Here is a 13,155-nt window from a genome sequence, read left to right on the forward strand (position 1 = left end):
CTTATTCAGCCCATGGAACAAAATTCCACATGCAACAATTTTATCACCAAAATTGAGATCACGTATTGTACATTTGTTCATCCACAAATTTGACTACAAGACCAAGTCAAGCAAGTGTAGATACACACAAGAGATTCTTCCTGGTCCCAGATACATAAAGTGCATCAACAAGTATGAAAGAACTACCATTTGTAGCAGTAAGCACCATCTTTCCAACTCCCTAAACCGGATAAGAGACATTGTTGGCACAAGTAACTAAATTTCCATGAGGGACAAACTCAAGAGAGGTGAACAAATCACAATGTGAGGTAATATGCTTTGTAGCCGCACTGTCAAAATACCACACATGTGAATCTGTAGCATTTGACATGCATGCATCATGGACAACAAGATTACACGTACACTTTGCACTAAAAGCCCATTCTGCATTAACATCAACATAAAAATCTCCTTTCACCACAGAAGACTCAACAATAGCTGTGTTTGTAGTTATGGATGCAAGGCATACAGTTAAAGGATAACCTAAACCTTTTCAATGCTTACAATGATTCCCTAGAGTAAGCAAATGTATATATGTATAAATGAACAAAGTTTTTGTCTTATAAGACTCTCTTTTTATTTATTGTGCACAAATGTTAATAAGTATGCATGCTTGGGATCATGTTTGTGGAGAAGACGTCTCCCAAACACCAAGTAGAGAAACTTGTCACTCTACTATGGAAGATTGATACGGGCTAATGTGCAGACATGCTTGCGGCAGCTAAGGCTCTCAAGCACCAAATGGACTAGTCATCCATTCTGGAACGATGTCGTAGTGTAAAATAGGGATCCTCTACCCGCTAGCAAACGGACTAATGACTAGGCTTTATCTTCTCTATCTCATAGTTCAGGATGACTATGATTTCAAGAGAGAGGTACTGTCATAAAAACTAATACCGAATTCTCCCCAACGATTTTTTCATGTTAAGCTGATCATAATATGGGGCATTAGGAAGAGAATGGGGTCTAGGAGGGCCTCTTTACTTTGCAGTTTAAGGAAGTCAAACCTTTATTATTAAGAAAGTAATCAAAGGATAGCTTTTGAATTCAAACATGCAAAACGGCTAGTTTATTTTGAATTCAAAGTCCTCGCCCAAAATGGAATTTAAAATCTAGCGAGTAAAACCATACCATGTAGCATACCTATGGAAAGAGCTCGACACGTAGATTGCAAATTTATGATCTCTGCTTAAATTGGAGATCATACGTAGGAGTTATGAAAGGCCTAAAATCATAAAATTATCCACCTCCTTTTTGGGTGAAAAAGTGCATCCTTTGGCCACTCTTACACATCTCTAACACACCCACCATTCTTGCACACGTGGCATACACCTATTTGTCAAAATGTTAATCACCTCCATAAGCTAACGGAAAATAAAGAGCCCCTCCTACACCCATCCTCTTCCTAATGGAGGTACCAAGGGAGTAAAAGCTAGAATGTTGGTAAGGCTGCAAGACCGATCTCAACGGGTATCCAAAAGAGGGAAAATAGGGATCCAAAGGGGGACAATCTGCCAAAGAGAAATGTGCATCAATGGAGCTTAAAATACCTAAGGTTCATCTCCATTAAGACTTCCATAGCCTAAGGTTCTAAAATTTAATCAAAAAGTCAAATGGCCAAAAGTAGGGAAAATTGGATGGTTATGGAAAGACTAAAAAGTCTTTCCACATCCCTAGGAAGGAGGAGGCGAGCCCTAAAGGTAGGGGAAGAGAGAGAAACACACACACACACACACACTCCCAAGCTCTCTCTTTACACAAAGAGATTAATGGACACATGGCAGGCTCCTAGCCCAGTTGCTCCCAATCTCCCCTCAAATCCTATAGGATGGCCATAAAGGTGGACCAATGAGCATTAGACTAGAGTAAAATTAGTCTAATCAATTTATAAATGCTTGATAAAAGAACCAATAGAAATTAATCTCCCTACAAGACTATTGGACAGTCTACCAAGGGGTCCAATGAGCATCAAGCAACCCATTGGCTTGCTTGATTCCTATTGGCAAGAAGACTAAAAGATCCAATGAGAGTTTAAATAAATCATTTTAATTATCTAAAGCTCTCACAAAAGGGGAAAGGGGGACACTTGTCACAAGACTATCAACTATTCCACTTAATTGCTATTGGCTAAGCTCTGCAGGAGCCAATGGGAAGCTAGAAAGAGAAAATGGGAAGAGAGGTTGACCAAGAAGAGAGAGACAGAGAGTTGGCATTTTTAGTCTAACTCATTTTGCTACACACACACACAAAAACATACATACACACATAACTCATGTTTTGAGCAAGAACTCCATCTCCTTCTCCAAGCATTGAGAAGTAGAGACCTACACCAAGTCCTCTTGTCTATGGAATGCAAAGCCAACCAAGAGGCCAAGCTTCAATGGCATGCTCATCTCCTCTACCATGCTAATTACTAAGCTAAGCTATTCTATAAGAGTGATTATGTGAGGAGAATACTTCTTTCTTGTAAGATACATCTTCTTCCTCTTCATCTTTACTCATTCCCTGTTAGCTCTCACCATCTTTGAAGGTCTGTGAGGTCTTGGGGCTGAGGCTAGGTCCACTATGTGTCTTTTTCAAACATAATTTGGTGCATGAAGCTTCCACCTTCATTGCACCAATGAGTTTTGTCGAGGAACACAAAGATTGTATTGTACAAAAGTCTCCCTTGATGGGAGAAGCTATAATACAAAAGACTTTTTGGAGAAGGAACCGGCTCCACGTGAATCCGATCCTCAACTGTTATATTTCTCTCTCTTTTCAAGTATTGTATATGCCAAACTAGCTAGGTGTAATTGCTATGTTTCTTTCTCCAACCAAGTACTGTCTCTATGCTCATTGGGAACTTGTTCTTAATGAAATGCTCACTATGTTATCATTTTTTGCTACACCCAAGTTACTAGTGCATTAAATGTTATAGGGGGCATCTATAATGCGTATAATACGGGCAACTTTAAAAGGAATCAATGTTCTCTCTCTAGGTCCTGTCTTTTCTCTACCTGCTAGCAAAGTTAATATCCTCCATGCAACTTTTGTTGTTCGCCAAATGCAGGTAATCATTGATAACTGTGCTCGTGTGCGACCGTGATCATGGCTCAGTTATCACTCATCCCGTGTGCAGGAGGCTTAGTAGCCTGAGTTACCTAAACGGATAATTGCACCCTCGTGTGACCATAGCCTTAGTCACATGGCTTTTCTCTCTCTCTCTCTCTCTCTCTCTCTCTCTCTCTCTCTCTCATATTGTGACAAGTGTAAAGGCATTGGTTTTCGTACTAGTACTAGTTTGGAGTTTACGCATTATGTTGCATATAGGAACACCTAGAAAGGGTTAGCTTTCTCCCGTTATAGAATCAATGTCACAAAAAGATCGGGGTCTAGTGTATTTTAACCGGTTGAAATTGTAAAATCCCAGTTAGATTTTGAGCTTGGCTTTGAGAGACCGAGAAATTTACATAAGGTTTAGTGTAACTACTGGCAAAAGCTTCAAATTTTGACCAAAGAACCCAAGAATTTCAAGTTTGCCCTTATTTTCACAGGTGAGAAAAATTGCACTATTCTAGGATTGTATAGAATAACAATAATAGTTATAGTACTAATAAAACGGCACGCCTTTGGCGGTGGCATGGCCCCTCTTTACCCCCTTGTCAGCCCGCCGCACTCGCCACCAACTTACACCTAAAGGCCTCCCAAATTGGATTTTGCTCCTCTGTAGGGATTTACAACTCCCAAAAAGCTAACCCTATAGCTGGTCTCCCCCTTGAGGGGAGAGAGAGAGAGAGAGAGAGAGAGAGAGAGAGAGAGAGAGAGAGATACGCACTGCCACCAGCCATCTCTCAACATCCCTCGCTAAGCTTTCGTTTTTTATAAGCGCCATAGCTACCCTTCGCAAGCTCAACGTTCTGCATTGCCTCCTAGTTGCCCACTTCGTCTTGGCACCTACTATGGTGGCTCTCCTGCGTGTAGCAAATGCCATAAGTTTGTCCTACTTATAGCACCTTAAGCTCCCCCACACCATAATACGAGATGTCCTCCAGAAGCTGGCTGCCCCCTTTTCAGCCTGCAACATGCACCATTACCTTACTTAGCTCAAAGAAGGTCCTCTACATGCCTCTCAAAGTGGGCTTCTCTTTGCATATATACCTCTCCGGCTCTTGATACCCACCTTTTACAACTCTAGTAGTGTCTCACGTCTGCAATAAGAAAGATAGTGCTCTCTCTCTCTCTCTCTCTCTCTCTCTCTCTCTCTCTCTCTCTCTCTCTCTCTCTCTCTCTCTCTCTCTCTCTCTCTCTCTCTCTCTCTTGCTCTCTCTCTCTCTCTCTCTCTCTCTCTCTGTGTGTGTGTGTGTGTGTGTGTGTGTGTGTGTGTGTGTGTGTGTGTGTGTGTGTGTGTGTGTGTGTGTGTGTGTGTGTGTGTGCGCACGCATATATAATTCTCCGGCTAGATCTTTAAGGTCTCTTGGATTAGTTTTGTAGGACGTTAAAATACTCTCTCTCTCTCTCTCTCTCTCTCTCTCTCTCTCTCTCTCTCTCTCTCTCTCTACGCATATATAACTCTCCGGCTAGATCTTTAATATCTCTTGGGATAGTTTCCTACGACATTAAAATCTCTCTCTCTCTCTCTCTCTCTCTCTCTCTCTCTCTCTCTCTCTCTCTCTCTCTCTCTCTCTCTCTCTCTCTCTCTCTCTCTCTCTCTCTCTCTCTCTCTCTCTCTCTCTCTCTCTCTCTGTGTGTGTGTGTGTGTGTGTGCGCGCGCGCGCGCGAGGGAGTGTGTGTGTGTGTGCGCGTGTGTGCATGCGCATATGTCTCGCATATGTACCTCTCCAGATCTTGATCACACAACTTCTATTTAGTTAGTTTCTTTCTTTCTTTTTATGTTGAGGTGGTCCGCATGTTCCAAGCCAAGCACCCACACACGTTGCACACAACCCAGGCCGTGAAATGCAAGCTTTCACGCCTGAAGAACGAGAAGGGCCTGGTCATTGGTGCTCAAATACGATGCAGGTTGAGCAAGCCGATTAAGAGATACAACAAAAGCATCAAGGACAAGCCCATTACACCCTGCGGAAAATGTGGACGTTTGCTATTCCGCCGCCAGCTAACATGTCAGCTTCTACCTCGAGTTGCGGAATCCACTTCAAGGAAGCGAAGACGCTATGAGGATGTGTATGTCTGTAGCCACTGCAAGAAACACTTGACAAGCGATAGCAATCACCTGTGGAGCTTGCAAGAGACAGGGTTCAATCCAGCGCTTCCCTTTGTGTCAGATCTAAACCCCGTAGAGGCACTCTTGGTCTCCATTCGTATCCCCTTCGCCAAGATACGTGAACTGACGTACGAAGGTCAATATGGGCTTAGAGGTAGCGTTGTCAATGTGCTTGCCAACTTGGAGAAGAGCCAGGCTGTGCTGCCTCGCTTCATTGAGGATGAGGTTTTTGTCCTTGTGGGAATCAAACGAAATCTCCAATACGATAGATGTTACCTAAGCGGTGTTGTGCGACCCCTGCTCACAATGCGTGCAACCACTAGGCTATTGTCCACACCACTCTACATGAGAGAAGGTGTCACCATCAACGACAAGTGGCTTGCACACCTTTCTAGTCTAAGTATACCTCCTACGAATACCCTTGACGCCAATGCGCATGATGTTGAGCTTGAGGATGAACAGACTGATATCATGCTTCATGGGGTCACAAGTGCGGCAGAGGTTGTCGATTACAGTGGCAAGATTCTTCACGTTGCACCTTGTGAGGGCAATTCACCGTTGAGCATCTTCACGGATGAGTATCGCGAAGAGTTGAGCTTCCCAACTCTTTTCTTCGGGTCCCCTAGAAGATATAGAGAAGCCGCAAGCAAAGATTATCAAACGATTGCAAAGTGGGAGCTCCTGAACATTGACAGAAGATTCACCCTGGACATCGAAAATTTATTTTTCAAGTCTATCAAAATCATGACACAACAATTTGCTTCCTCTGTTTGGGTGCGAATGCGCAAGGGAAAGCTAGCAGGTACAACTCTGACTGCGAGGCAAGTTGTAGAAGAAACAAACATAGAGAGGCTTCTCAACTCAAGATTAGGCTTTAGAGACTTTAAGGCACTGCGCACATCCCCCGACTACAAGGAAAAGATGAAAAAAAATGTCTTCGCAATGATCCGACAACTTGGACCGCCCACATTTTTTGTCACGTTCTCCTCCGCAGAGCGAAGATGGAAAGAGCTTCTTGCTGCACTAGAGAAGTTAGTCCCGCTGAGCCAAGAGCCCGAGGAGAGCCTGAGCTCATACCAACGTCGCCTCATTCGTGCCGGTCCCATTACAACTGCTCGTTTCTACGTCAACTAGTTCAACACAATGAAACGGTTGTTGCGGACTGATTCCTCCATAGGTGGCAAAATACGAGACTTCTTTTTCATCACGGAATTCCAAAGTCGCGGTAGCTAACATGATCATGGTTTGTTGTGGCTAGAAAATGCTCCATCACTCACAACGCACTCACATCAAGATATTGTAATGTTTGTAAATACCCACATTAGCACAAATGGATCCATCTTGCCTAATGACCTTTCTGAAGCTTACAAGCACAAGCACCATAAGACTTGCCAAAAGAAGAGCAAAAATTGCCATTTTGGATTTCCACGTTTCCCCATGCCATTCACAACTATTATCCGGCAAGGAATACTTGAGGCGAACATAGCTAGACAAGGTAAGCTTTACTTGCAACAAGTTGGAAGACAACTCAGCCAAATTGATTTACAAAATGCGCCCACATTTGAAGAATGGCTAGAACAAGTACAACTCTCCATGGAACAGTACTTGCTTGCATTGCAAGCAACTATCTCGGGACCCACTATTTTTCTCAAGCGCAAACCAAGCGATATATCCACGAACAACTTCAATAAGTCAATAGCTTCACTTTGGAATGCAAACACATATATACAATTCGTGCTAAACGCACATGGAGCTGCGAGCTACTGCACCTCATACATGACAAAAATGGACAATACATTAATAGGAGTAATCAAGGCACAGCTTGATCACTGTGTTGCAAACAATGCAACAACGTTGGAGAGACTACAAAAAGTTGGTATCACAATCCTTAACACACAACAAATTAGTTCACAACAAGTGGCTTACATATGTCTCTCTCTTCCATTGCATAGCTCCTTTAGAGAATTCATATACATAAATACTAATCCACCTGAAGAGCGTACTCTCGTTCTCAAAAAAAAGAACACCTTGCAAAAAATGCACCCCGACACGATAGATATCTTCTCTGCCTCCATCATTGACAAATATGCCTGCAGACCACACTCGTTCTTTGCCATGTGCTTGGCCTAGTTCGCTTCCACAACCAAAAATCCCTCCAAGCCTGACACGTTGCTACGGAGGGCACGCATCATACCGTACGTTAGATACAATAAAGCCAAAGACCCTGACAACCCCTACAGAGAACAATGCCTTCTCTTCTTGCCGTGGTCAAGCAATGAGAATGAGCACCTGTTCGAAGTCTCGTCTTGGATCGATGTCTACACTTCTAACATTGAGACAGTGAAAAACAATGAATCATAGTTCGTTGTCGAAACAGATCCGCTCGACAGGTTTGCAACAGCCGTCACAACCTCACGCAACACGAGAAGTGTAAGCTCCTTGAACGATTCTGGCAATGTCAACGTGATGATCAACACCCCATCAAAGCAACCGGCGAAGAAACCATTTGCTTTGCATTTTTCCAAACATATTGGCATGACCAATAAGGATTTCCACACATCAATAAAGAAGCTAAACCCACAACAGCCACTCATCCTCGATGATGTCATGCTCAAAAAACGCATAGCGCCATCAGAAAAGATACATCTCTTCCTCAGAGGTGGAGCAAGCACTGGAAAAACATTCACGTTGTTCTTGCTAGCCGAAGCCCTCATTCGTTTCTACACACATAAGTCAGGCCACAATCTTGACTTTCCTAAGGCACTTCTAATGGCATATACAGACAGGCAGCATTCAACATTGGTGGCACAACTATATACTCAGCTTTACATTTGTCTTTGATAACTACGACACACACAAGTCTCGGAGCAGAAAAGCTAGATGCATTGTCCTTACTTTATCAAGATTTGGAGCTTGTAGTGTTTGATGAAGTCTCCTTGATAGGATCAAGTGTCTTTTCATTGGCTGACTCACGTCTTCATGCCATCAAGAGAAAACACGACCAGCCTTTTGGTGGCCTTGATGTCATACTCTGTGGTGACCTCTGCCAAGCTAGCCCAGTCAAAGACTCTTGGATATTCACAAGCAAGCAACCTCTTCTAGAGGCGGTTGCACCTTCGTACTGGCATGAATTCCCTAAGTGCTACGAACTAACGATGACAATGAGACAAACCGATGGACAATTAATAGAGGTGCTCAACCGAATGAGAATTGGCTCACACACCAGCAGCGACCTTGCATACATTAACAGATCCTTCCACAGAGAGTTGCCTACTAACATAACCATATCACACGTATTCTACTCTAACAAGGCAAAGGATGAACACAATGAAAAGGTCTTCGCACAATTTCCCGGTGAGCCACACATATTCAAAGCGATTGACAAGCGCGCCGCTTCATGCAGCAAAACAATAGCAATTCCATTGGATGCTAGACAAACTGCGGGTCTCCAAGCAACATTGTGTCTGAAGCCAGGCCTAGTGGTCGAGCTATGCGCTGGAAATCTGGACATTCTCGACAGCCTTGTGAATGGTGCAGGAGGCGTCTACAAGCTCTGCTCTACATTCTGCGACACGACATGCCTCTGGATTCATTTCACCAACCCTAGCATAGGGCAAAAACAAAGGTATGACCACCATCATCTTCGCAACCCACTCACAATGCCTGGTTGGACGCCAATTCTCCGCATCGCACGCGAATTCCAAATTGGCAAGAACTACTTCAACACCCTCACACGCAAGCAATTCCCAGTTGCCGCGGCCCGCACAATTCACCGATCACAAGGGCTTACACTCAACACACTGGCTTTCAACCCCAAAGGAATTAGGTCTCACGGCCTCACATACACTGCTCTCACACAAATTAGTGACACTACAAATATATATTTGATAGAGAGCTTGCTACCCTGCATCATTCACACCGATGCATCTGTCCTCAAAGAACTCCACAGGTTGAGAATAGAAGCAGCTTATTCCCCTGTCCAGAAGCAGTTGCATCTCCACCAAGATACACATTACATTGTGCAATCACTAAACGTCGTCTCCCTTGGAAAGCATGCAAAAGATATCATCCATGATAAAAGCCTAATGGCCTCCGACATACTCTGCCTATAAGAGACTCGACAACATACGACAACCATTCCAGGCTTCCACAGCATATCCTCAACACAACTACACGACATCTCCATTCTCCATAAAAACAACCTAATACCTACACAAATACGCATCTGTATAAATCAAACACTTGAAACAATCCATGCAACTTTCCACTGCATCAACAAGTGCCTGGCGACAGTCATTTCAGTCTACAGGGCACCGACATCATCGCTCCCACGGTTCCTGCATAGCATCTCCAATCTTCTTGACTCAACCCGCACCATGCGACCACTAATCATAATGGGAGATTTCAACAGTTGACGCACTTCCGAAAACCAGCACATATAGAACCCTTTCCAACCTCGTTCTCCAGCATGGTCTCCACCAATTGATACACCATCCAACCACAGTACACAACTCTATGCTAAACCACGTATGGGTTAGCAATGACCTACCACAAACTACATCTGGCACTAACTACAACTACTGGTCCGACCACTCCACTACATACCTCCTCATCGCCAAAAACTAACCTCCCCTTGCTTTTTGCAGGCCATTGTGATTTCTCACCTTGTTACTAGTATAGATAGGTATAGGTATATCGTTGAGATAGTTATAGACGAGGGCCATATGACTATGATACGATCATATGAGACTTGAGTTTACTGCCCAGAGTCCAACTTGCATGCAAATTGCAATGCCGTTGAAAAGGAAGAACTTGTTTGGAGTACTAGTTTGTCTTTACGTTGCAGATAAGAACACGTGTGTATAAGAAGACCAACTCAGGAAGAAGCGTGCAGCCGTGCACGCATGGAGAGTTGCTCTCAGTTTGAGTTTAGCCTTGGCCCTTTGTGATGCAGATAGGAACACGTGTATGTACCCCGACCCTCGTTGCAAAAGCAAGTCTGCATCAGCCAGCCATTGATATGAGCGCCATGTGATCGAATGCTCAGAAAAAGGTTTCAACTTTCCAGCAACGTGTCCAACTCGCGTATAAGAAGAACCAACTCATGAAGAAGCGCGCGCGCACACACACACAATTAGTCTTACTAATCTCTCTCTCTCTCTCTCTCTCTCTCTCTCTCTCTCCCCCTAACACAGACAAAGATGGGTTCCTTCAACAGTACTCCTCCATGTTTGCTCACCACAAAACTGATGAGGCTGGAGGCCCCGATAATGGTGAAACCCCCCGAACCCTCGCCCTCCACCGCGGTGCTCGAGCTCTCCAATCTTGACCATATGCTCAACTTCTACTGCAGTGTCATCCTTTTCTACTCTAGCGAACCCCATACACAGCTACATGCCACTCGACATGGTAACAACAAAGTTATTCCCTTCAATGACACCCATTATATCCACCCTCGTGTTCACACGACGGACGTGGGCCTTGTGGTCAAGTGTGCCCTCCAAGAATTGCTCGCCCACTACCCTGCGGCCGCCGGTCGACTCCATTTGAATACCTCCCAAAACCGACTTGAAGTGGAGTGCAATGACCATGGTGTCCAATTTGTTTCTGGCCATGCCAACATCCTGCTTTCAGACTTGGGCGATGTGACGCTTGCCCATCCCAACATCGATCTTTTGTTTCCTACCATTGTCTCTCATGAAGAAGAGAGGCCTCCAATTGTTGCTTTGCAAGTAAGTAGCCATTCATCCATATTGTTGGGCAACTAATGTGACACCAAAAAATTGGTGTCAGTAAGGCTTTGAAGAGTGTTCTCAATCTTTAACTAAGGCTCTAGCTAAATAAAGAGATGTAAACTTCTATTCACTATTCTAGTAGTGCACCCTTACTCAAAGATTTCTTAAGGGCCATCATGGGATCCCTATGAAAAAATAACCATAATAAATAATAGGGCCTCCTGCGAACAAGTATAACTTGATGAAATTTTGGCAAAGGAAAGTATAAAATCCTTGAAAACAAAATAATAAAAAACGTTATAAATTTCTTTAAAAATTCAGTATAAGATTCTTAGCCAATGTTTAGAGCTTGAAGAGAACTCCAATCAATCAATTAAGGTCCAATTTCAATATTATTGACAATGTAGGTGTTGCGACTTAAGAAGGAAGTCTCACAGCATTGTTGTGACTGGCCATTAATTAACCTCTCCATTGCATGTTTGGCAAAAGATCATTTGTCATATTGAAACAAGTTGGTTGAAAATCAATATAGCATGTCTCACTATTAATGGAGGCTTCAAAAAATACAAATATTATTCATGTTTACCTCCACACACACACACACACCCCTTGTCCTCTTTGTCTCACTTCTCTAGCCTAAGTTCTATTCCTAGCAAGTTAGAGGCATCACTTGGCACCAACCAAATACATAATGTTTTTTGAATATCTTCACAAGCCAGCTTGAAGTGTACATTTCATGTCACCAGAGCATCCTAATCCCATCCTTCTTCCTAATATTACTCACAAGCTTTGGTTTGTTTTGATTCTTGTCACTCAGGTTACAATGTTTAATTGTGGTGGCTTTGCTCTTGCCCTCACAAACAACCATGCCTACCTAGATGGCCACTCTGCAGCTATTTTCTTGCATAATCTTGCCTCCATTGCAAGAGGAGATGGGATATCTATTTCTCCAGATACTATAAGTAGACGAGAACGAATGAAACCACAATCCCCACCCATCCCAACCTTTCATCACCCTCTCATAATGAAAAAGAAGGATGATGCTACCTATGTTGACATGACACTCTTACCCACAGAGCGCTATGGGACTGTAACAAGGATATCCTTTTGTGCAAATGCTTTAAAGAGATTACGAAGTGATGTACTCATTGGTCATACTTACTTCAAAGATTGCTCTAGGTATCAAGCTCTCATTGCATTGCTCTGGAAGGCAAGAGCTAGAAGCCTTCTACAAACTCAAGAGATCCCAAATTGTATTGAGCTACCCATAAGAATTCCTGTAAACATTAGAGGAAGAATGATGCCTACACTCACTCATGGCTATGTTGGAAATGGCATACTCTGTACCATTGTCAGTGCCTCTCTTCAAGAATTGTGCGAGCTCCCATTATATCTCATTGTGCTCAAGATTCAGCGAGCACTTTTCGCTTTTACTCCAGAGTTTGTGCAATCAATGTTGGATCATCTCGAGTGTGGAGAGGTCCCCCTTGAATTTTGTCCTGACCCGTCTTTCTTTGGGATGAGCTCCCTTGTTAACTTGCCTTTCTATGACACAAATTTTGGATGGGGCTCTCCTATCTATTGTGGACTTCCAAGTAGGCAAATGAACAATCGTTTGTACATACTTGATGGTGGTGGACAAGCTCATCAAGGCTGGAATGCAATGGTGGTCCTTGAATCAAACATGGAACGTCAGATCTTCTTTGAGACATTGGCAGATTATGTCACCTTCTCCACCTAAGCTTTCAAATCTTCTTTTTTCCATTTGTTGATTATCAATAGTAACTTTGGCAACTGTTCAAGAATTTGATTTTTGAATTATGTGAATGAGAACACTATATGGGTTATTTGTATAAGAATGTAGAAGTAGAGGGGTGAGGATAACTATGTGAGTAAAATAACAATACAACAACCAGAGCATGGGTTGCCACCATGTAGGCATCCTTTTCCACCATGTTGCCACATGACTTTCTCACACCTTCCACAAGAATTTCTACATAGAAAAAACTTGTGTATCTTGTAAAATGTATCTATTCTACTAGTTATACAAAGATGGATTTCCTATATATATATGTAGGAAAAGGAAATGTCCACATAACACATTGATTCTATATGGGAAATTATGGAAAATTAGGTGGATTATCTAGGTAGAATGCTATTCAGTAAAAGAAAATGACC

At 43.1% G+C, this 13,155-nt stretch overlaps 2 protein-coding genes across 2 annotated transcripts; both read left to right on the forward strand.

The window, feature by feature from the left end:
* Positions 1 to 8,397: 8,397 nt before the first annotated feature.
* Positions 8,398 to 9,354, forward strand: LOC147450620 (uncharacterized). The gene has a single exon (XM_086520495.1). It carries the CDS (start codon positions 8,398 to 8,400, stop codon positions 9,352 to 9,354), a length of 957 nt encoding a protein of 318 aa, XP_086376621.1.
* A 1,004-nt stretch (positions 9,355 to 10,358) lies between these two features.
* LOC147450621 (omega-hydroxypalmitate O-feruloyl transferase-like) lies at positions 10,359 to 12,741 on the forward strand. Its single transcript, XM_086520757.1, has 2 exons — positions 10,359 to 10,974; positions 11,795 to 12,741. Exons 1-2 carry the CDS (start codon positions 10,444 to 10,446, stop codon positions 12,716 to 12,718), a joined length of 1,455 nt encoding a protein of 484 aa, XP_086376883.1. The 5' UTR covers positions 10,359 to 10,443; the 3' UTR covers positions 12,719 to 12,741.
* Positions 12,742 to 13,155: the final 414 nt, after the last annotated feature.

This window comes from Adiantum capillus-veneris, chromosome 9, assembly GCF_014529385.1.
Source record: "Adiantum capillus-veneris isolate H3 chromosome 9, ASM1452938v2, whole genome shotgun sequence".
NCBI classification, from domain to species: Eukaryota; Viridiplantae; Streptophyta; class Polypodiopsida; order Polypodiales; family Pteridaceae; genus Adiantum; species Adiantum capillus-veneris.